The sequence below is a fragment of the Patagioenas fasciata genome, chromosome 27 (genome assembly GCF_037038585.1).
Source record: "Patagioenas fasciata isolate bPatFas1 chromosome 27, bPatFas1.hap1, whole genome shotgun sequence".
In the NCBI taxonomy this organism is placed as follows: domain Eukaryota; kingdom Metazoa; phylum Chordata; class Aves; order Columbiformes; family Columbidae; genus Patagioenas; species Patagioenas fasciata.
The window spans coordinates 6,145,244-6,167,508 of record NC_092546.1 but is presented as its reverse complement, the minus strand read 5'-3'; the positions used below and the strand labels follow the sequence as shown (position 1 = coordinate 6,167,508).

General features: G+C 52.6%; 3 protein-coding genes and 1 long non-coding RNA gene across 15 annotated transcripts in view; 3 read left to right on the top strand and 1 right to left on the bottom strand.

Annotated features, from left to right (window-relative positions):
• Positions 1 to 4,171, top strand: part of MYO9B (myosin IXB) — a 39,461-nt gene extending 35,290 nt beyond the window's left edge. For 7 of the 11 annotated variants that reach the window (XM_065858021.2, XM_065858027.2, XM_065858024.2 and 4 more), the window contains 8 exons: positions 136 to 264; positions 407 to 512; positions 897 to 1,028; positions 1,515 to 1,638; positions 2,080 to 2,127; positions 2,611 to 2,750; positions 3,033 to 3,160; positions 3,309 to 4,171. In XM_065858021.2, coding sequence (XP_065714093.1) covers positions 136 to 264; positions 407 to 512; positions 897 to 1,028; positions 1,515 to 1,638; positions 2,080 to 2,127; positions 2,611 to 2,750; positions 3,033 to 3,160; positions 3,309 to 3,748 — 1,247 coding nt within the window. In that variant the 3' untranslated portion in view covers positions 3,749 to 4,171. Of the gene's footprint in view, positions 1 to 135; positions 265 to 406; positions 513 to 896; positions 1,029 to 1,514; positions 1,639 to 2,079; positions 2,128 to 2,610; positions 2,751 to 3,032; positions 3,173 to 3,308 lie in introns of all 11 variants that reach the window. The other 4 variants (XM_065858029.2, XM_065858028.2, XM_065858026.2 and 1 more) reach the window with 2 other exon arrangements.
• A 594-nt stretch (positions 4,172 to 4,765) lies between these two features.
• USE1 (unconventional SNARE in the ER 1) lies at positions 4,766 to 8,412 on the top strand. The gene is made up of 8 exons (XM_071799673.1): positions 4,766 to 4,903; positions 5,107 to 5,156; positions 5,371 to 5,449; positions 5,631 to 5,783; positions 6,010 to 6,028; positions 6,736 to 6,766; positions 6,994 to 7,156; positions 7,372 to 8,412. The coding sequence occupies exons 1-8, from the start codon at positions 4,802 to 4,804 to the stop codon at positions 7,552 to 7,554; spliced, it is 780 nt and encodes a 259-aa protein (XP_071655774.1). The 5' UTR covers positions 4,766 to 4,801; the 3' UTR covers positions 7,555 to 8,412.
• Positions 8,413 to 9,345: 933 nt separating this feature from the next.
• Positions 9,346 to 12,204, bottom strand: LOC139825708 (uncharacterized). Its single transcript, XR_011735934.1, has 3 exons — positions 12,050 to 12,204; positions 10,887 to 11,083; positions 9,346 to 9,481 (listed from the first exon to the last, which is right to left on the bottom strand). It is a non-coding gene; the product is annotated as an uncharacterized lncRNA (long non-coding RNA).
• A 605-nt stretch (positions 12,205 to 12,809) lies between these two features.
• INSR (insulin receptor) overlaps positions 12,810 to 22,265 on the top strand; it is a 43,113-nt gene continuing 33,657 nt past the window's right edge. Inside the window, exons 1-2 of one of the 2 annotated variants that reach the window (XM_065858249.2) lie at positions 12,810 to 13,155; positions 18,851 to 19,402. In XM_065858249.2, coding sequence (XP_065714321.1) covers positions 13,080 to 13,155; positions 18,851 to 19,402 — 628 coding nt within the window. In that variant the 5' untranslated portion in view covers positions 12,810 to 13,079. Of the gene's footprint in view, positions 13,156 to 17,723; positions 17,761 to 18,850; positions 19,403 to 22,265 lie in introns of those variants that run through there. The other variant, XM_071799671.1, reaches the window with a different exon arrangement.

The window sequence follows — 22,265 nt, the reverse complement described above, 5'->3', positions numbered from 1 at the left end:
GCACACTCCTCTTTTTCCGAATTGCTGCTTTGATGCAGTGAACAGGAGACTTTAATATTTCCAATCTTATTTCTTTGAGGTCCTGCTCAGTACGTGGAAAGAACAAACCACTCAAAAGAGAACATTTCTTTTCAGATCCCAGCTCGGTGAAACTGGAGAATTACCCCATTCACACTATTACGGGGATCCTTAAGCAATGGCTGCGGGAATTACCAGATCCGCTCATGACGTCTGCGCAGTACAACGATTTTCTGCGAGCTGTAGGTAGGTTTTGGAGGTGTTTGAAGGTTTCCCTTCGTCCCGTGTTTTCTTCTCCTCGATGTCCTGGACCAGATCTCGCTGGCCAGATGGTTTCCAGTTAGTGTTGCACATCGGTTCTCGTCTTGTGCTCTCTCCCCTTGTGCAGAACTACCCGAGAAACAGGAGCAGCTCTGTGCCATTTACAGCGTCCTCGAACAGCTTCCGCAAGCAAATCATAACACCTTGGAGCGACTCATCTTCCATCTGGTCAAGTAATGAGCTTAATTACTTCATTTGGAGAGGACTTCTTGGGATAAATGGCACTGGTAAAGGGGCCGCTCTTAGCCAAGGAACTTGGTCATTTTCATTAACACAGGGAAAAGGGATTTCTAAAGAGGAGGCACTGAGTCACCAGACGTATTGGAGAGACTGCCAGACCAGCTTAGCCTGGGTGGCTTCCTGCTCCTTTATCTGACGCATCAAACTTTTCCTACTTTAGTATGTGTAAAAGAATTTAAAAACGCTTCTTTGAACTGCTGTGTGTACTTCATACCCTGGAGGCTTCCTTTTGTGTTAGTTGTTTGGCCAGACTGCTTGTATTCTAGGAAAGTTTGCTTTAAAAACCTTTGTTTTTTGTTCTGAACATGGCATTTCAGAGTGGCGTTGATCGAAGACGTCAACCGCATGTCGCCCAACGCCTTGGCCATTGTTTTCGCTCCGTGCCTCTTGCGTTGTCCTGATACCTCTGACCCCTTAACCAGCATGAAGGACGTCTCGAAAACAACCATGTAAGTCCAAGCAGTCAAAGCAGGACTTTGAAATGCGATGGCGGGGCAGCGCTGCTCCCTGCGCTTGTTACAGCCTTGTTCATATCAACCTGAAACTGAGGGTCAAGAGCTGAGAAGCTCTGGCTCTGGTGCTGCCCTTCTCTGACCCCTTCCACCTCCGAAATTTGAAAACATGAAGTAGGATGATTTATAAACCTTCAATATCAAGTTTGCATTTTACATCAAGATCATATTTTGGTGGCATTGTACACTAATGTTATATATTTTGCTGACATCCGAGCCGTAATAAACAGTAGGGTATAAAATTAAACTGTCCCCTGCATGTTTGAAAACCCCCGATAATTTCAGAGACGATTCTGCCCTCGATCCTGTTGGTTCTCCTCGCTCTCCGAATGTCCCTCGCCATCCCCCTGCGTGACTGGCCTCGCGTCTGTCCCCCTGAAAACGTCATGAAGCTGCTCAATAAACTCTTGCACTTTTGTCCAGGTGTATCGAGATGCTCATAAAGGAACAGATAAGGAAGTACAAGGTAAAAATGGATGAAATAAATCAGCTGGAAGCAGCTGAGAGCATCGCTTTTCGACGACTCTCGTTGCTGCGGCAGAATACGGTAAGCGTTGAAATAAAGCACAGAACCACAGCGCTGGGCAGAAAGCGTCCCCTCAGTTTCTTGGGAAGGGCTGTGCTATTGTTTATCCTGTCCTGTCCATTCAGTAAGCCAAAGACCAGGTGCAGGATAAGAAGAAAAGGGAGTTACGCTTGCCCAAAGCTGTAGGTAGGAGCTCTAAGTAAATATCCAGCCTCACTGGAGTCTGCTCAGTGAGGGTGCAGGGGTGGGATCTGCTCTCGCAGTGCTGAAGATCTGTGTCCATGTAATTCAGTCAGAGCTGAGGCTGCTCAGTCTCTACGTGGGGAAGGTTCCTTCACTCCAGAGGCGGGCAAAACTCTGCAAAAATACATTTGTTCTTTTGTTTTTGTTGTGCTGATTGAAACAAACCGAACTGTCTGCTCGGAAGCTGATATAGTGAATGTGGTCTCCATCTCTCTCTAGCTCTGGCCTGTAAAACTTGGGTTTTCTTCCCCGTATGAGGGGATGCTGGTATGTACCTTCGGCATGCACGTGGGTTTTCTTGTTGCATGACTAAAATACTCACTATGCGCATTTTAACGTGGTTTTAAATACTCCTCTGAACAATCGAGGCTGCATGTCTTGGTGCAACTTTCTCCCCAGACTGCAAGCAGGGCTGGTTCTGTCGTCACCTGGTGTTTTACAGAAGTTCTGAATGTAACTTGTGTTGGATGTAATACTGTTATTTGTAAGTGACTACTAAAACTAAGCTGAGGCTGGTAAATCAAATTACTGTGCTTCGAAAAAAGAAAAGGTAACAAACCCATAGAAATCAGGTGAATAGAAGCATTTCTGTTACTTTTGGAAACGTCTGTGTGGGTAACTAACAGCTCCTCATCCATCCTGTCATGAGTTTGACCTACTCATGGGTCTTCCACCTTGCAAATAGTAGACACTCAGGACTTGTGTGGCTTCTTAGGCCTGAGCTGAGTTACGCGCACGCTTGTCTTGCAGAGTAAAAGCTCGCAGGCCAAAGGAGGTGACAGTGGCAGCTCAGAACTGGACTTGCTGCGCGAAGAGGAGGAGGTTTCTGAAGCCGATAGCCGCGAGAAGGAGATTCTCATTGACCGCATACAGTCCATAAAGGAAGAAAAGTACGTCACCCTTTACCTCCGTAGGTTGTGCTCTTGGCGGCTGGAGGTGACACAGGCAGTAAAGCAGTGTGCCTTCTGTCCAGAGTCCTCTAGTTAATTGTGTTCTGTGGGCTTTTATGAAAGTGAAAAGGAAAATGCAAAGAACTAACTGAGAGAAAACACCATGAGAATCAACATGTAATGACTACACACAGGAAGGTTTACCTCTGAAATAGCTGCTGAATGAAGCTGCTCGTGTCAGAGGTACCGTCCTAGAGTGCTCCAATCTCTGTTCTGCTACAGGGAGGACATAACTTACCGGTTACCTGAGCTCGATCAGCGCGGCTCTGATGAGGAAAACGTGGACTCGGAGACGTCAGCGAGCACCGAGAGCCTGCTCGAGGATCGGCCGGGCCGGGTGGATACCGAAGGTCAGTATTAAGGTAGTGTGTGTTTTTTTTATTCTCCATCTTTCGGGACGTTCAGCCAGGTGACCAGATGTTATCTGGTCGCAGTCGCTTGTATCAAGTTACATTTTTATGCATGCCTTCAGTATCTAAGTATCTTGTTTCTTTAAAGCGATTCTTGGGTTTCACTGCCGCGCTCAGAGCTCCAGTGTGCCTGCCAAAGACATTTGCAAAGTGCCTTCTCTTTTGCAAACCTCTTCAAATTCTTCCACTGCATCCCTGCCTTCGAGACACAGATCGTCCCTAACGCTGTCCAGGATTAAAGTGCCCCGTCGAACCCCGGTGATGCCAACAGCAAATATAAAACTTCCTCCTGGCATTTTCAAATGTACGGAAAGCCAGGGCGGGATCTCGGCTAACGAGGAGCCTCACGTGGCCGTGAGACGAAGGGAGCAGCCGGCGAGGCGAACTGATAAGATCCACTCTGTATACATTGCACAAGGGTCTGCGACGGCCCACGCTCAGGAACTCTTGGATGAATACGAACCAACAGCAAAGGTAAAACGGAGGTTTTCGGACCCTTACTCTCACATTCCCTGTGTAGAGGAGTGAAATACATCAGCTGTCTGGACTGGTTTTTGAAGTTGACCGCAGCTTTGGCGTTAACCCTTTGAGGCTGTGGAGTGCACAGTGCTATAAGGGTCGAGCAAGGTTGTCTAAAACAAATATACTTCACTTTAAATTAAAACCCTGCAACGAAAGTAGAGCGTAAAACTTACGTGGAGTGAAACCCATGGGTTAAGTGTACAGGAGGAAAACAAATCCCTTGATTCTGCTGTCGTGCCTTTTTCCATTCGCCTTACAATGGACTCTAACGGGACCAACAGTGAGTTTGCGTCAGTGTGTGTTGCCTTAATTTTTATGTTTGTATGACAACTTTCTGTGTGGTTTACAGAGCTGTTAATGTTGTAATAGCCTTAACTGAGACCAAAATATATAAAAACGTTTAATAATACATTGCACTTTTTAAAAATACACGTGTTAGTTCGTCAATGTCTGCCTTGTCCAGTGCGCGGTTTCTTTGGCTGGAAGCCTTGGATCGGAACCGTGTATCTTTGTGCAACACTTCATAAAGCACTGGGAGTAGCTTTATGGAATGGAAGCTCTGACGTGAAGCCTGGGGTGGCACCTGGGGGTGCTTTTGTGCTGTGGCGCTGCAGGGAGGTGGCCCCTGTGAGGTGAAGCCCTGAGCAGGAGGTGCCGGTGGCCATGAAACGCTTTGGAGCAGCAGCAGCCGCAGCCCCATGGACCTGATCTGCAGCCCCTGGGTGTGGAGCTGGGATGGTGACAGCTCCGCGGCTCAGGTGCTGCCTCAGGACTGTGGCGATGCCACCACCGCCCGGAGCAGCAGCTGCCTCTGTTGACATGTAGAGGGGCCTTGGGGGGCTTTTGAGGGGATGGTGTGGTTTCGTTTTATTTTGGGGGGTTTTTTGTTGTTCGGTTGCTTTGTGCTTTGGGTCGGGGGGTTGTTTTGTCTTTATTTTTTAATAAAACCCGGCGCCCCGCCCTAAGATGGCGCCTCGCCCCGCCCTGCGCCCCGCCCCAAGATGGCGCCCGCCTCCCGGAAGTGGCGGCTGAGGCAGCTTCCGCCGCCGCCCACCCGCCATGGCGGCGACGCGGCTGGAGCTCAACCTGATGCGGCTGCTGAGCCGCTGCGAGGCCCTGGCGGCGGAGCGGCGGGACCCCGAGGAGTGGCGGCTGGAGAAGGTGAGGCCCGGCCCGGCCTCCCGGGGGGAGAGCGGCCGGGAGAAGCGCGGGAACCTCCCGCCCCTCAGTCCCCGCAGCAGCGCGGGAGCCTCCTCCAGAGGAACTGGGGCCAGTGAGCGCCTTGGAGCGCTCAGACCCGGACCTCGCCCTCAGCCGGGCTTTTGCCACACAGTATTTCCACTTACAAGCTGTTTTCTCCTCAGTACGTGGCGGCTCTGGAGGACATGCTGCGGGAGCTGAAACTGCAGTCCTGGTGAGTCCCTGGGCTGGGCCTTGGGGCTTTCTCAGCCTCCTGCCCGCAATGTACACCTTGAAGAACCATGTGTTGGGTTCTCTCAGTTTTTTTGGGGGGTTTTGTGTGGTTCGTTGGTTGTTTTCTTAAATTATTGTTGTTTGGAAAATCACCTGAACGATAGAAAATACAGATGACTTCTGGGTTTTGTGTTATTGCTTTTCCATTCCAATAGCAAGCCCGCCCCGGAGCTGCTGAACGAATACTCCCGCAAAGTGGACTTCCTAAAGGGACTTTTGGAAGCCGAGAAATTGGTAAGATCTGCTACTACAGCCTGACAAGGCTTAAATAGTCCCTGCCTCTATTCACCGTTTTGCCTGGTTCCTACGTTCGCCTTTATCTCTTCTCTGTTACTCAATCCTTATAAAAACATGAATAAACCCATTGGGGTTTTGCGTTATTTGTGTCTTTTCATTGCTTTTTCCCCACTCGCAGCCTTCATCGAGTGAAAAGGCTCTGGCTAATCAGTTCTTGGCCCCCGGCCGCACGCCCACGACGACCAAGGAGAGAACCCCGGCCACTAAAACCGTGCACCTGCAGACGAAGGCTCGCTGCACGGGCAGGATGAGGAGCGAGCTGCTTGGTACAGTATGTCCTGGTGCTGGCGGTTCTTCGGTGCTGGTTTCTGGGTGGACGGTGGTTGTTCAGCCGCCGTTGGTGGTTGTACCTCAAACGCGGCCCAGGCTGGGTGGGGAGCCGCCTGTTTCTGGTTTGGACAGTAAATGGTGGGTGTAGGTGCTCGGCTGGGTCTGGGGGGTGTCTCTTATCACTGGCCCTTTGTCATTTCTGTTCTGTTTCTCTTTCTGCCCCCCAGGACCCCTTGGCTGTGGATGGTAAGTTTAATCTTTTGTTTCCTCTAATCTTAGTTAACCTGGGACTTACAGAGAGAGGAGGAGGAAGGTCAGTGTTAGAGACTGGCCAAATGCACTTAAATTGAGTAGCTCACTTCTTTTCAAGATAGCAGATTTTCAAAACAAACCCAAACACCCCTTGCAGTTACAGCCCCAGTGTTGTTATCAGTGTGGCAGCGGGGACATGCAGGAACCTATTTTCCTAGAATCCATAGAGAAACAGACATTCTAATTATAGAATTAGCAAGGACAATTTACCTTTATTGTGGCTTCTGTTCCCTCCTGCCCTGAGCAGATCGTGTGAGTAGGCGTTGTTCGATTCCTCTGAAATACCAGCCGTGGAGGGACTGGTAGGAATTAATGTGCAGTTTCCATAGCTACTATTGGAGTGCTTGGATCTGGGCCAATGTAACGTGTCCTGAAAGAGAACACCAAGGCACAGCGGCTTAAACGGTGCCCTCAGGGATGTGATTCATCTGTTTGTTCTCTCCACCGTGCATTCGTGTTACGCTTACGCGTTCTCTTTTCCCTGTGGGAAGCAGGGGGTGTTTGAAATCCATATTCCCTGGGGTCGGGGGCCAAATAGGATGCAGACGTCTGAAAATCCCTTAGAGAAAACTTCTTCAGCTTCTGATTGCGTGGCAATTTATAATGTGCTAAACCACAAATTTAACTCATTTTCTTTCCAGATTCTGAGGAGTTAAACATAAGGAAGCGCAAGTAAGTCAACATTTCTTACTTTGATGCTCTGTTTTTTGGGAACTGCTGTCCCGCTGCCCTTTACATCACAGGTGTGCTTCCATTTGGGTGAAGTTCCTCCTGGTGCAAACCGAAATGTGGGCTCAGTTGATTTAACTGTCAGAGCTGCGGAGTCTGGGGAGCCCTTGGGAGATCGGCCCGCCAGGAAGTACAAACCCCCCCCATGTTTTCCCCTCGTGCTCTTGCAGAGGCCTCGCGGCCGACGAGAAGCAGTCGGCGGTGGAGCTGGAGGCCGTGCTGCAGCACCACCAGGACGTGCAGGAGAAGCTGGCCGAAGAAATGCTCAGTCTGGCCCGCAGTCTCAAAAACAACACTCTGGCCGCGCAGAATGTGATCAAACAAGATAACCAGGTAGCGCGTGTTCAAGTTCTAGCCTCTCCGTTTTGCAACTGAGAAGGCTGAAGTGCTAGTGTGTTAAATGCTGTACATATAACTTGGTTCCCGGTGGGATTAGAGTGGGGAGGCTTGGATGCGTGTCTGTATGCTGTTGAACCTTTTCTTTGTTGGAAGAAACAGCGTCAGAAGGTCCAAATCTGAGTGCGAACTCTGTTCCCTTTGCCCCGCAGACGCTCTCGCACTCTCTGCGGATGGCAGACCAGAACTTCGAGAAGCTCAAGGATGAGTCTGACCGCCTCGAGCAGCACGCGAAGAAATCGGTCAACTGGCTGCTGTGGATAATGTTAATTGTAGTTTGTTTTATATTCATCAGCATGATCCTCTTTATCAGAATTTTCCCCAAACTAAAATGACTCGGGTTTTCTAGACTGCCAGAGAGCAGCTGGATGGCTCAGCTGGGGTGACACCTGTCAGCAGTCGAGTTCTTTGCCGCCTTTCATGTCCCCAAATCCAGTGCAAATTCAGTGGTTTCACACAGAAGGCTTTCCACACTTGGATATTTGGTTGCTTTCTTTAACCTGGTGAATATTGTTGCTTATTGAGGGGAGAACTGGGTTCAAGACAGCAATTCATGGTGAGCTGCTAACGAGTTCCTTAGTGGGCAGACACAGTCCTGTTGAAAATGTCACGACTCCTAAAAGGCGTTGAATCCGTATGAATATAAGTAACAGTCCAAGTCTTAAAATTGTCCCTGTCTTTACGGCTTTACTGATCCAGGACGTTGCTGCCAACAGGATATTTAATTACAAGGCTGTGTACGTACCCAGGTGTGGGAGGAGAATGCTGCCATTGAGTTGCTGGCCTGGCTCGGGTTCAGAGCGGATCAGCAGGTAAAACTAATCCCAGGTCACCTTTCTCCAGGCTTCGCTAGGGAGTCTGAGCTGAGACGACTGCGAAGGGCTGAAGCCGCTTGATGGTGCGATGTTCGCTTCCCTCGTGTGCCAGTGTTCTCATTGTCTGGCATGTTGATGCTTTTGCATCAAGAAATCACCGTAACCCCGGTATTAACACATGGTATTAACGCTCTGTGGTGCAGACCTCGCCTGTACAAACGCGTGCTCAGTGTAAGATGGGAGTGAAGGAAATGCGTCTTTAAAAAGAAGTGATCACCAATCAGCCTTAACCGTTTGAGCTGAGTTACTCTGTTCAAGAGCTCGGTGTGAAACTTGTATTCCTAAGAGGTCACTACAATAAAGCAGAGATGAACTGAACCAGAATGAACATTTTAAAGCGCTGTACAAATGAGAACCTGCAGTACAGCGCGGCTCGTTGTGACGGAGTAAGAGCCATTTTTAAGTGCTCTTAAGCTAAAAGCAAACCGTTCCGCGTCTGTGCTGCTGTTTCCCGAGTCCCGTGGCCGGTGTCGTGCTGAGGTGTGCGCAGCGTTTCACGCAACCCTCCGTGTTCTTTTGCCGTTTCTGGGGCTGTTTTCCCCGTGATGGGTGTTTGAGGCCTGGGAGGAGCCGCCGGTCACAACTGAGTTCTGTGACAACCCGCGTCCCGGAGCCACGGGCTCTGGGTCAGGATTGTTCTTTGTTCTCCACTAAACCAGCTGTGTTAATGGAGACCGTTCACTTTTTTTTCCATAGAGTATTTTTGTTCATTGAACAGGATGTTTGTAATTCCGCGTGCCATTCACTTACGGGTTATCAAATGAGTGATTATACTACAGTACAGTTTTTCTTGCAGCTGTGCATCTTTGTGATACGCTGCTTCTCTTCAGGCAAACTCGTTACTTACCTTGAACTTCATGGAAATCCGTAGCTGTAGTGATCTATTTAAGGACCTTTCTTCTTTTCCCAGCGGTTTCTCTTCAGCTGTAGCGCTTGGTGTCACACTGGGCTGAATGCTGCCTCACCAAATTATCTTTACATTCTCATTGTTTCCTACTTTCCTGCAGGCATTTCAGTGCTCGTAGAGCAGAGGTTGAATGTAGCGCTGGAACGGTCTTTGTGTGACAAGATATTGGAATGACACAGACGATGAAGCGTTAATGTTGTAGCATTCTTCCCCTTTATTCCTTGAAATATCTTCTGTGAGAGCTGCAAACATTGGCAAGTGAGAATTGCTTCACCGTCCCAAAGCTTGGGAAGCCCAGGTGCAGAGATGCTTATCCAGGCTGGGCCTTGCTGGGCCTTGCTGGGCCTTGCTGGGCCTTGCTGGGCTTCTGGGCAGGTTACCTGCTTCCAGACTGCAAACTAAAATACATACGTAGTCTTTTGGAGACTTGGGTCACATCAGGCTAGTGAATGCACTTTTCCCATTGATGCTGCTGGAAGCCTGAGAATAAAAATATGACGATGAATAGCCACAGGTGTAAAAAAAAAGATCAAAAACGATAATACAGCAGAGGGGAGCAGAAAACGATCATCGGATTTCCGGTGGTCCAGGCACCACCCTGCGTCCTGTGGCCCAGAGCCGGCCCGGAGCCCTTGTCCTGATCTGCTCCATGTGCACCCACCGAGCGAGAGTGATATTAAAACCCCGCTTAGCTAAACCAATACCGCCTGCCACATGACACCGCCGTGACATTTCTGGCGGGAGCGCTACCTCCAAATAGAGATGGAAGTGGGAAGCAGCAGCAGCCAGTGCATAGTGGATTAGATACGCCTGATTTGTAAGGTTTACACAGAAAGGGTGTGTCTCCTGGTTACAGAACAAACTGCTTATCAAGACGGGAACTGGAAGTTCTGTCTCATCCAAAATGCGAAAACGTGAGCTAAAGCCACGTGGAACATACGGTTACGGTTCACCGAGCTCCCCCGTCCCTCCAGATTGGAGTCTGGATCAGCCAAAACGTGCGTTGGCGTAAAGAAATCGTAAAAAAGAGACGAGGAAAGGGGGGTTGGGGTGGCGAGGTGCAGATTTGAGCTGGTGCAGTGAGGATCCTCATCCTCTGAGCGTTCTCCTGGTGAGAAAAGAGCGGTCGCTTATTGCGTCTGCTGCGGACGGAAGGGCGGGCGAGAAAGGAACTTTGCCAGTCTGTGACGCGAAATATTTTATAGTAAGAGATCTGGCAAACAGTTCTGTGCGACTCCCACCAGGATGAGGTGAATGTTCCGGGGTCCGCTCTGCTGCAGCCTCAGCGCCAGGTTTGGTCCTGCCCAACCCACCCAAGCCGCAACCCCTGCACGCGCCTTGGGTTCCATGAGAGAAATTAATACATTTAACTTGCTATTTCTCTGGCTCTTAATGCCCCTTTAGTCCGTCCTGTGATTCTTGGCAGCTCTTTTTTGGTGTTCAAAAGGCTTTCGATGGGGCCCGTACGTTTACCGCGTGATCTGTGCTGTGCGGCTTTCAGGTCGCATTCATCCAACAGCGCTTTCACGGGGGGTGACAGCCGAAACGCCCAAGATGACAAAACCCACGCGTGTTTCTGCGCACACCCCCCAGCACGGAACACGCCTGGGTTCCAGCTCTCAGAGTGCAATCACCCTTCTGTCACACTGATTTTCTAGTTAGTCCGAAAAGCAGAAGATCGCGGCCCTCCACACACACCAAGGATTCCAGAGGCACAAACGGGAACCAAGCCGATGATTCTTGTCCGTTTTTATCAATTTTGTCCTCCGCAGAACACCCTTTACCTGCTGGAAGTGCACGCTGTTCGGGTCTATGATAATAGATCATTTTCTACATCAAAAACATTAAAGGTCATAAAAGATAATATTATTTCTTAGCTCAGTACCTGTTTTCTTCGCAGTGCTGACAGTTGTTACTTCAGGAGATGCATTCAGTGAGGAAGTGTGGGGGTGAGCAGGTAGAACCTTCTGTTTCAAGTCTCTGTATTAACGTTCTTGGGAGGATTCAGGAGTGAACCCCAGCAGTTCGTAAGGACACCATCACTGCTCCCTTCTCGGGCATCTTCAATAGTCCACGAAGCATCTGCAGAGGGGAGAAACCATTGTGAATGAAGAAAGGGATTATATTTCGTGTATAAAACTCGTGAGTTTAGTAGTTGCCTGAATCAGAAAACAAGAAGCAAGCCGGTTCTGGGTGATTTTCCCAGCGCCCGCATCGGTGCCGCTGGTTTATCTGATCGCGCACCCATGTCCCCCAGCAGCCAGCGGATGGGGAAGATGCTGCAGAGATTGCGCCCTGGTGCTCGTCATCGGTAATTAGAAACTAAAAATAGTGGTTTAGGGAATGATAATAAACCTGTAGCCTTTAATCCTCCGGTGCCAATCTGTAAGCTGATATCATTAGTACATGAAAGGCAAGGAGAACAGAAGTGAGTGAGCGAAAGCAGGTTGCTATTACAGCCGGGTTATGAATTCCACGGAGCCCGAGCCGTCTGGGTGATGTTTGGCTCTGGTTTATGCAAAGTCTGTAGTTACAAAGCAGGGTAATTTGCAGAGAACGCTGGGCTTGTTGTTTGTTTCCATTCCTTGACTGTCCTCGCTTCCTGAATTCTGAGAGGAGGGACGTTCTGAGTCTCCTCTGCCGTCGGAGGCAGGGGGTAGGAGCAAATGGCCATCGAGCAAGGAAAGTAACGCAAAAGGGAGATCTGTTGTGAGCTGAGGATGGCGGGGAAAGGTTTGAAATGAGAATGGCCGTTTACAAGCGGTTTTGAATGAAAAGAAAAGCTTTATTCTAGCAGTGTATATAACTCAGTATCGTGCAGGAAAGGGCGAGAGCAAGGGGCAGGTACAAGCGCCAGAGCTGCCAGGAAAGGTCCTGTCCTGGCTCAGCACTGCACTGCAGGGACGATTGAAAACAGAAAAAACCACCAAATGGTGAAAACCATGAGAAAACGACAACCAGAAGTTTGAAATGGCTGTTTGGGCTGGGCTCTCTGTCAGTGAAATGGAAATGTGGGAGATGCCCCTGAAGGGAGTCTGGGCAACTCACCTCCCCAAATGGCCTGACTGAGGGAGGGGGTCACAGGTTGGGACCAGGTCACAGAATCCAGAGTGTCAGGGGTTGAAGGGCCCTGGAAAGCTCATCCAGTGCAATCCCCCCTGGAGCAGGAACACCCAGCTGAGGTTCCACAGGAAGGGGTCCAGGCGGGTTTGAATGTCTGCAGAGAAGGAGACTCCACAACCTCCCTGGGCAGCCTGGGCCAGGCTCTGACACCCTCACCAGGAACAAGTTTCTTCTCAAATTTCAGTGGAACCTCCTGTGTTCCAGTTTGCACCCATTGCCCCTTGTCCTGTCACTGGTTGTCACCCAGAAGAGCCTGGCTCCATCCTCCTGGCACTGCCCCTTTCCATATTGATCCCCAGGAATGAGTCCCCCCTCAGTCTCCTCTTCTCCAGCTCCAGAGCCCCAGCTCCCTCAGCCTTTCCTCACACGGGAGATGCTCCACTCCCTTCAGCATCTTTGTTGCCCTGCGCGGGACCCTCTCCAGCGGTTCTCTGCCCTTCCTGAGCTGCTCTCCGCGGTCTCCAGGCCGTGAGGAGGAATCCGAAAGCTCCACCGTTTTCCTCCAAGCTCCCGAGGCCAAAGATCCCCCGGCCCCAGCCCGGCCCTCCCGCCGCGCCCCGGCCTCCGCGGGCCCGGAGCCGCCCGAGCGGGGGCGGCCCCGGCAGGTGCTGATGCGGCCGCTCCTCCCCCGGCCCGGCCCGGCCCGTCCCGTCCCGTCCCCTGCCCGCTCCGCGCCGCCTCTTGCCGCCGCCCCGCTCCCAGCTGACGGGGGCAGCCCCTTGTTTACTGGCCAGGGAAGCGGCCGCCAGCCCGGCCTGCGCTGGAAGGGGCCGCCGGGGCCGCCGCCGAGCAGCAAGGGAGGGGCCGGGCGCTATAAAGCGGACCCCGCGGCGCTTTCTCCGGGTCTCTTCCCCACCATGCGAAGCCGGGCCCGGCCCCCGCGCCCGCCCCGCAGCCTCTGATTCGCCCCCGCCGGGCCGCGCCGGAGCCGCGGCGGCTCCCAGCGAACGCGGGCATGGGACCCCGAGCGGCGGCGGCGCTGGCCGTGGCCGTGGTGCTGGCGGCCTGGTGCGGCCGGAGCCGCGCCGAGAGTGAGTAGGGGCCCGGGGGCGCGGCCGGGGCGGGCGGCGGGGCCCGGGCCGGGGCGAGGCGGGCGGCGTGGCCCCGCCGCTCGTACCCTTTGTACCTGCTGGGGGGGGCGGGCAGGCCAGGCCGCGCCGCGGGGCTGGGCGGCGGTGGCGGCGGCTCGGCCGGGCCTGCGGAGCGGGGAGCGGAGCGGAGCGCCCCGGGTCACCTTCATCCCTGGGGTCGGGGGTTTTGGGCCCCGCACGCTGAGCGGGCCGGGAGGGAGGGCCCGGCGGAGGCCGAGATTGGAGCGGGGCCGGGAGGGGCCGGAGCTCCCCCGGTTCGCCTGAGGATTCGCGCAGCCGCTCGTCCTGGTCGCTCGCCCGGGGCAGCGGGGAGGCGGCGGCCGCTCCGCGGGGCTCAGGTGCGGGGACGGCAGGGTCGCTGGGGCTGCTCCCCCGGGCCGGCGTCCGAACCGCTCGGGGAGGGCTTGGGATGAGCGGTTGGGAGGTTTTGTCTTTAACTCTTATACTTCCACCTGGGCTCCCAAACTCACAGGTGCTAAGGGGGTGGGGATCTGTGTTTAAACGGGGTCTTGCGAACACACGTTTGGGGTTGGGAGACGTTGTGGTGGAGGTGGCGGGTGTGTTTCATCCACTGGCACAAGGTCAAGCCTTACGAGCCCTTTTGATGGCTTACATCAAATAACCTTTCTTAGCAAATTCTTCTAGTGAGAGGTTTCCATTTTGAATTATCGGTACAGATGTTTAGCAATAAAAGGGAAGTGTTTATTTAAAGAGAGCTGACTGGTTAACTGAGGACTGTGCCGCAGACGGTGCTTTGCTCGACCTGCTGCTTTCCCATCAGGAAAAGCGCTGACGAGAGAACTGGTTCGAGTGGTGCAAGCGCAGCGATGGGCGCTTTGAGACGCCTCCGATATTCGGGAAATAAAGCAGCTCGTGCCCTTCAGTCAGCCCCTTCTTTCCAAGCAATCGCACAAGTTACGTGTTTTAAAAACACCCGGGTTCTTCCTCGTGTTTTTAGCGTAGACCAGCGGTGTGGTTTGAACTCCACTCCAGCTGGCAGACGTGTGCAAACCTGCCCGTCACCCATAGAGACGCGGGAAAGGTAGCTGACATATAGCACTGATGATAAATGTGTGTACAGCTTTAGTCCGGCGGTTCCTAATTTGACAACGTTATTATTGCTGCCACACTGGAGCTTCTTATTTATTGATTTAATGTGTGCTTTGTGGGTTGCGAGTGTGTTTATGGTCCTGGCTCCCCGGTCTGTGCCGTATCGCTGCACGTGAGGAAGATCACGCCGTCCGACGCGTGCATGGAGGAACAGGAGCGATGCGCAGGACATCGAAGCAGAGCCTAGGGAGGAACATTTTCATGCCATTCGGCGCGAACGCTTTGCAAAGTGTTTTGCGGACAATTTGGGTGATAAGGCCCCTCATTCGAAAGGTTCTCAGCCGCTCTGGTGCCTGACTCGGTGCCTGGGGATGCTGGGGCCCTGTGGCACGGGCAGGGCTGCGTGAGCAAACACCTCGTTCCCCGAGCAACGGAGCGAGCGCAGGCAGCTTTCCTGGAGACTCGGGCCCTGCGTCCCCGCCGGCGCGCCCGCGGGAGCGCTGCCCGCCCGTGGCGGTGTCCCCGGCGCTGAGCCCACCCGGGTGGGGGGGTTCGTGCGCTGTGTCTTTCTTTTCCCTTTACTCCTTTTGGACAACATCTGTTAGGAAGCTGAGCGGCGTAGCGTGTTCGTACATCTGTAGGTGGCTCAGGCGGCAGCTGGGTGGGTGGTTGGAGCTCACGTTCAAACCACCCTTAGGATGGAGACGCTGGGTTTTTCCTCCTTAGCCCATCCCCGGTTTTCTTAAGTCTTTTAGGATAAGATGCTGAGAACTCCCCCTTGGTCCGTGGCTGACGTTACTGAGTTTGGTAGCTACTGAGAGGAGTAGGAGCAAGGGTGAAGGGGAGGGACCTGCCCTGCACGTAGAATGAAGATACATTTATCTTGTTTTGTGAGGAAAAACAGGTCTGTGTGTTCTTTGAATCGCTGTGTAAACATAATGCAACTTCTTGAAATAAATCTCCCACATGACTCACGCACGTCAATTCATTAGCCGTGCTATTTAGGGTCAGGTTTAGCTCACCTCGCTTTAGGCGTCTGCTCACCGAGCAGCTTACTTGGGGCTCCTTTTGTGAGCAGTGGGACACCGATCGATACAATTACTGTAATAAAGCGTAGGGTACGTTTCCTCCCTTTCTAACTTCACCTGAATGTGGGCGCTGCGCGTCTGCTCCATTGCTGCTGGTGGGCTCAGAAATCCAGCTGAGCTCCACCTAAACCACCACCTGCCGCAAACTTCGCCTTTTATGTCCCTAGTAACAGCCTTTTAGAATAACTTGCTGCTTAATCAGTATTTCTGGCTCGTACGGAAACTCGTTAAGAAGCCCTGTGTTGATTTTTGCTGTTGAAAGACTCGGTGTAGAGCGAAGCTCGGTCGTGGGGGCGCGCAGGAGAAGGAGCGAGGCGGGGGCGGCCGCCAGCCGTCCCCATGTGCCCTCCGCTGTTTTGAGGGGCGCAGCACCACGGTGCAAACCCCGGAGGAAGAACCGCGGTGATGCTGGCGACGCGCGGAAGCTGCCGGCGCTGCCTGCGGGGTCGGGACCGTCGGGTTGACTTCTGCCCCTTCCCCTGCCTCACCTCCCATGCGATGCTGTCGCTTCGCTGCTTTTTGGTTTTGCCGATTCCTAAAAGCCGACCGTATCCAGAGTGGCAAAGCTTTTCACTTGGCCAAAGTAACTTTTTCAAACTATTCTTTATTCCATTAGGCAGCAAACACTATAAAAAGCAGCATTACCCCGTAGTTCTCTTGAATGGGCTGTGGTCTCTCTGCGATGCTGCGCTATCCAGGGCTGGAGCACAGTGAACTATTGAGCTTCGGGATCCACAGGGTTCACTGTAAACCAGGTTTAAGTTCCAGATTTCCCCTGGTTAGACCCTGTTGTGAGAGCTCAACTCTGCCTGGTCTCTTCATTCTGCACTTTAAGCTCGATACCAAAGCGCTTTAGTCGAAGAGGCTTTGGCGTTGGGGATTTCTGCAGGAACCGAGGCGTTTGGTGAAGATTTGGGCGGTGTTTTGTGCAGGAGCGGCTCTGGACCTGCTGCTGCAGAACCCATTGCAGGTTTTCCTTTTCCTGCAAGCCGCTTTCTGTGCCGTTTGAAACCAGGTCGTCCGTATCGTGATTGAGCGCTCGGCTTTGCCCTGCCGGGATCAGACCTGCCCAGCCTTCCTACGGAATTATTGACAAATCCTCCTGTCTCCCAGTACACGTGGGAAAAGGCTTCTTGCTTCGCTTCGAGCTGCTTCTTGTTGTCTTGGTAACACTACGGTTATGGTCGGCTCAGGCAGCTGCCGCGTGAACAGGAGGTGAACAGAATCCAGAAACGTGAGGAGATCGAGAGTCCTCCAGGAGAACAAAGCAGATTTGGGGTTGGCTGCTCTGGACTCCCCGTTGTTCTCCTTGATCCCTCGAGGTGGTAAAAAGCAATAGGAGTTCAGATACCGTGGTTGTATTCATCACTTAAAAACTAAACTGAAGTAGAGCGTGAGAAGCGTGGGAACAATCTGGATAAACCCCGTTAATATTTCTGAGTTTATAATTATCTGGGCCTTTTGTTCAGTTGTTTATTTCAGAAATAACCCTCTAATTTGTTTGAAATTCCCCCGAAGTTTCCATACCAGGACAATGTTGGTGTTGGCTGTGTCCGTCCGCCCCTCTGGCTGTGTCCGTCCGCCCCTCTGGCTGTGTCCGTCCGCCCCTCTGGCTGTGTCCGTCCGCCCCTCTGGCTGTGTCCGTCCGCCCCTCTGGCTGTGTCTGTCCGTCCCTCTGGCTGTTCGGCCCAGGAGCAGCACCACTTGTGTCAGTGGTGACCTCAGAAACCTCGACTGATACCGTCAGGTCCACAGGCAGCGTAATTTGACTTATTTTGAGTATCGATTAATCTACAGGGAAGCGGTGAGTGCTGTGAGCTCAGGAGTGCAGAGGGTTCCAAGGGACTTACCTAATCCGCTCAAAGTGATGAAAGACCGAGGCAATTACGCTTGGTGTATCTGTGCGTTTTGTTGCCGTGAGCCACACTAAACCTGGAGCTTTTACTCTTCAAGGCGATTCCCGGCCTGCAGATCTGAGCTGGGTTCTTTGCCCTTTTCTTAGGGCCAGCTCTGTACATTGAAATCACTCCGAGAAGCACCTGAGATGGGGAGCGCAGCGGCTGGTCGTGGTGTCACCCCGGTGTGCTCGGTAAACGAGGACCAAGGTGCCCAGTTCTGAGTTTATGGGGTGGTTTCAGCTGCGCTGGGGCTCGTAACTGGAATTTGTGTTTGAATCCTGTCCTTTTGGTGTTTCTCCTTTCACGAGGAAAGCCCCCGTCACACACGCTCGCCTCCGTGGACATCCCTGTCTCCTATTTCTCACAGCCATGTAGAGCACGCTGTTGCTGTCCCCGTTGCTTCAGCCCGTGGTTGGGATGTGGTTTCTGCTTTGCCTCCAGTTCGGCTGCAGGTTTCCCCGGCTCAAGGACATTGTTGGCTCTTTGAATGCCTTTTCCCATTTCAGAAGGTGCGTCCTCGATCCTCGAGCACTGTGTGCGTTCGCTTCTCTTCCAGAAGGCAATTTATGAAACGACTTGGATATAGTGCCAAAAAATCCCGTTGGGCAATAACGTTGCTCCAAGTCCTGTATTAGCGTTGCCAAATTGATTCCTTTTTTTTACTATTGCGGTGGAGCAGATTTTTGAATCATCGTGAAGACGTTTGCGTGGGGTTGATTTTTAACCCGCGCAGCAGCGTCTGCGTCGAACCACGAGGACTCCGACTCTTGGCACCACTGAACCTCTGTCTCTGCGGCAGTTGTGATTATCGCTCTGTGACTTCTCGGAGCTGCGACCTGATCATTTTATGGTCAAACCTTTTACTTTCCTCCTTTTGCTGGCGCCTGGGTTCGTGTTGTTCTGTTGAATTTCTGCTTCGCGTGGTTGTTCACTCTGGCAGTGCTGGGGTTACCGGTTCCAATGAGGGAAGTGCCCAGGTAGTCGTGGCCGGGAGATTTGCAACCCTGAGAAAATAATCACAGTCATGAAAAAGCCTGAACGCCTGATGTGAACAGAACGCTCAGGGCCAGGATTGCCGTGGCCGTAAATCACTCTGTCGGCAGCGTCTGGGCCGGAGCGCGGGCCGAGCTCTGGCATGGGAGCGGTTCAGGCGCTTTCTGCTCTGCTCGAAGCGTTCCCGTTTCCTTGCTGTTATCCTTTTCCTGTCCTCCCTCCCTGCAGAAGCTCTGAACGGTTCCCTCTGATCCGCGGGCGCTCATTGCACAATCGGGGCGAGGAGGGCGTGTGGCTGGCCATTATCTAAAGAAAACAGCTGCGCCGACTTTCCTCACCTTGGGGAGCCCAAGTGGTGCCTGAGACCGTGGTGGGGGAGCGTCCAGAAACCCAAGGTGGCAGAAAAAGTGATGAAACCCTCTTTGTCGTGTTTTGTAACCATGTACCAGGGAATGTTCCCCGCGGTATATCTGTTAACCCTTGAAGCAGGTTTTACTGCGAAGGGCCTAGCGGTGAATTCTGAGCGCGCAGGGACAAAACTGGGCCTTTAGGACACTCAGACTGTGACCTTTTCCAAAATAAATGACGTCGTTCTCTGCCTTCCAGTTTGCAGGAGCATGGACATTCGCAACAACCTGACCCGGCTGAGCATGCTGGAGAACTGCACCGTGATCGAGGGCCACCTGCAGATCTTGCTCATGTTCAAGACCAAGCCGGAGGATTTCCGCGAGCTCAGCTTTCCTAAGCTGACCATGATCACGGACTACTTGCTGCTTTTTCGCGTGTACGGCCTGGAGAGTTTAAAGGGGCTCTTCCCAAACCTCACTGTGATTCGAGGGACTCATCTGTTCTTTAATTACGCGCTCGTCATTTTCGAGATGGTTCACCTGAAGGAGATCGGCCTCTATAACCTCATGAACATCACCCGAGGCGCCGTGCGCATCGAGAAGAACAACGAGCTGTGTTACTTGTCCACCATCGACTGGTCGAGGATTTTGGATTCTGTAGAGGACAATTACATCGTGGCCAACAAGGACGACAAGGAGGAGTGCGGAGACGTGTGTCCGGGCACCGTGAAAGGGAAAAGCAGCTGCCCGCCCACGGTGATAAACGGCATCTTCATCGAGCGCTGCTGGACCCACGACCGCTGCCAGAGGGGTGAGTCCGCAGGGTTTTTAACCCATCAGACCTATTGGAGGGCTGAGAGGTACCTATCAATTGCTACCTTTAAGCCCAGGTTCCTAAAAGCCAGGCTCAAAATCGATCTTAGGCCAAGACAGGACCTTTGGGATGGGGATGGTTTAGTGTTTAGTTCACTGATGTGAATAAGGTATCAAAAATTTGTGTTTGGTTTCTTAGGGAGCGCGTAGAGCTCGCGGGTTTAACGAAGGGAGCGCGGTCTGGGTGAGCGGGGGGGAGGCGACCGTGAGCTGGTGAAGGGGAGAACCAGGGAGCCGTGGTCGGTGGGGGGAATCCAGTCAATGCCTGGATCCAGTGCAGAGCCCCGGGGGTAATCGTATCTCCGGTAGCGCTTGGGTAGGGGGTTAAAAGTCCAGGTTGAGGGAAAGGCTGCGGCAGATAGGAACAGAACGGCGGAAAAACTCTTTATGGAATAAACCCCGCTCCGGAAAGGTGCAGTCACAGTTTTACTGATCCTGCCATAAAAAGATGTGAGAGATGTGGATGAGCGAACAACTCTTGCGCAGAGTAAGAAGCTGGCAGGCGAGTCAGACCTGAGGGGTGAAGGAGAGAGGACCTAGCCAGCGCTGGCCGTGGCAGGACTCAAAACGGCGCTTCTGGCTCAGGTTGGCTCAGAAATTCAGCTGCTCCTGCCACCCCTGCACTCGCGTTTTTAAACCGTGTTACAGTTGGGTTTAATTCCATACAGATTTGTTTTCTCCAAACTTGGAACCAGCCTGAAATGGCGATGACGTATTGACTGTGCGGGATGTGAAATCTGACAGGGGCAGCAGAGCCAGCCGAGGTGGGACTGCGGCGCTCGGGGCCGCGTTCCTGGAGGGGCCGCATCCCGCCGAGCAGCGCGGACGGGACGGGACGGGACGGGACGGGGAAACCTGCGGGCTGCCCGGGGTTTCTTGCCAAGCTGTAAAGGGCAGTTCTGAGTCCAAGTGCCAGATTTGAGCAGGAATTCCTCCCAGCATGCACAAACTAATGGAATTAATGTGGTTTCCCCTCTGCCGCTCCTCGCCCCAAAACCGTCCGGCTTCCTTTTAAAGACAGTGGTTATTTTTTCTCGCCAGAATAACAGGGTGCGAGCAAGAAGATGCAAACGCCTGCGTTCTTTTTTTAAAAGCGAAAAATAACGTTATAAAGCTCTTTAGTTCGTGAACTCGATACACAGCAGTGCTGAAGCCTGGTTTCTCGTGTGTTCGTATTTGGTGTTTTCTGCTGTTTCACCAGGTTAAAGATGTAACTGAAACGTTTTCTGTGGCTAAGCCGTTGGTGATGTCCCTCACTCCTGGGGCCGATGGAATGCGGGGTTTTCTCTGTTCTGTGACAGCCTATTGCCAGCAAACCTATAGGAAGGGCATACGTTACCATTGGGGCAGGAATCTCAGCTCCTGAGCCTCTCACACAAATTCATCTGCATTTGTTGGATGGCACCCATAGGATATCACACACCATTTTAGTTCATTACCTGACAAATCCGACCTAGCAAGTCCGTTTGGTTTGGATTGGAAATCTGAATTTGAAAATGGTTTGGGAAGCCGCTCTCTGCCGATGCTCCCGTCGGTTGTTCCGTGGTCGTTCAGAGCAGCAAAGCTCCTGCGTGTTTTGGCTGGAGCTGCTATGTGTTTTCAAAACCACTTCACAAGCCGCGCTTATCTTTGTTTGGAATACTGAGATTTGTGCTTTTCTTTATTGGGGGCTGCTGTTCTCAACAAGCTGGCGTCTGGATTGTGTTGTGCCTTGTGACACCTGCTTCAGAAGTGATCTTAACAGCTTGAGTGGTCTTTGAAGCTTCTTTAGTAGCCTTTAGACTTTCAACACACACACACGTGCTGGCAACTGCGCTCGAGATAAGTGACGTTTATTGATCCCATCGGTGGAATCGCCGTGTTCTCTCTTCTCGTGCCAACCCTAACGTGTCCTCAGCGCGTGTAATTGTTTCGTCCAGATTAAGAGCTGGTGTGAATCGTACGTTGCTTTCCTTTGCCCGAAGAGCCTCGCAGAAACTCGCAGGACCGAGGGGATTAACGTCAGGACCTTTGCGGCTTAGCTGGGAATCTCCAGCAGCTCCCGTCTCTCTGCTTCGAAGACTTATTTCTGCTCTTTGGATTTTAAGCAATACTGGAATGAGAAGTAGCGATTTCAGCGTAACTCTCGGGTGAGGTTTGGTTCTGCGTGGTGTGGGTTTGTGTCCCTGGGCTGGTTTGTAAGGCCGGGTGCACAGTCGGGCGCTGGCGGGTGTCTCGGTTTGTCCCTGGCTGGGAAGCCGTTGTTGTGTGAAGCGGCACCGCGGGCCGGGATGCAGTGTTTGCTGCAGTGTTTGCTGCAGTGTTTGCTGCAGTGTTTGCTGCAGTGTTTGCTGCAGTGTTTGCTGCAGTGTTTGCTGCAGTGTTTGCTGCAGTGTTTGCTGCTTTATCTGCCGGAAAAAAACTCCTTAAGGAATATGTAAATATTGATTTACAAAAACAACGAAACAAATGCAGAGAGCGTGTGTCCATTGACAAAACCCACTTCCACGCTGGTGAGCTCTTCCAGCCCGCTGAGCTCCGGGAACACGTGGAGATGGGTAAGAAGTTGGAGGGAGCCCATGTGGGCAGGATGGGTGGAAAAGGGGTTTGTGCCACCGGGGAGGGAGATGGTGACACTGGGGTCCCTGGGTGTCCCCATCGCTGCACCCTGACCCCTGCGTCACCTCCGTCCCGTTATCCCCCCACATCTCACGTCGATCCTGCCACTGGTATCTGCGTGTTAAGCTCCGGGTTCGCTCCCGCTCGGAGCTGCAGCGCGCGATTATCTCCGGGGCGCGCGGCCAAGCCTGAGTCATCCCCGC

What these genes read in the sequence shown, in the direction of transcription:
- USE1 (XM_071799673.1), top strand. Translation starts at nt 4,802, where the DNA reads ATGGCGGCGACGCGGCTGGAGCTCAACCTGATGCGGCTGCTGAGCCGC. An exon ending in AGGAGTGGCGGCTGGAGAAG is followed by an intron (nt 4,904 to 5,106) that starts GTGAGGCCCGGC and finishes TTTTCTCCTCAG; the next exon opens with TACGTGGCGGCTCTGGAGGA. An exon ending in GAGCTGAAACTGCAGTCCTG is followed by an intron (nt 5,157 to 5,370) that starts GTGAGTCCCTGG and finishes CCATTCCAATAG; the next exon opens with CAAGCCCGCCCCGGAGCTGC.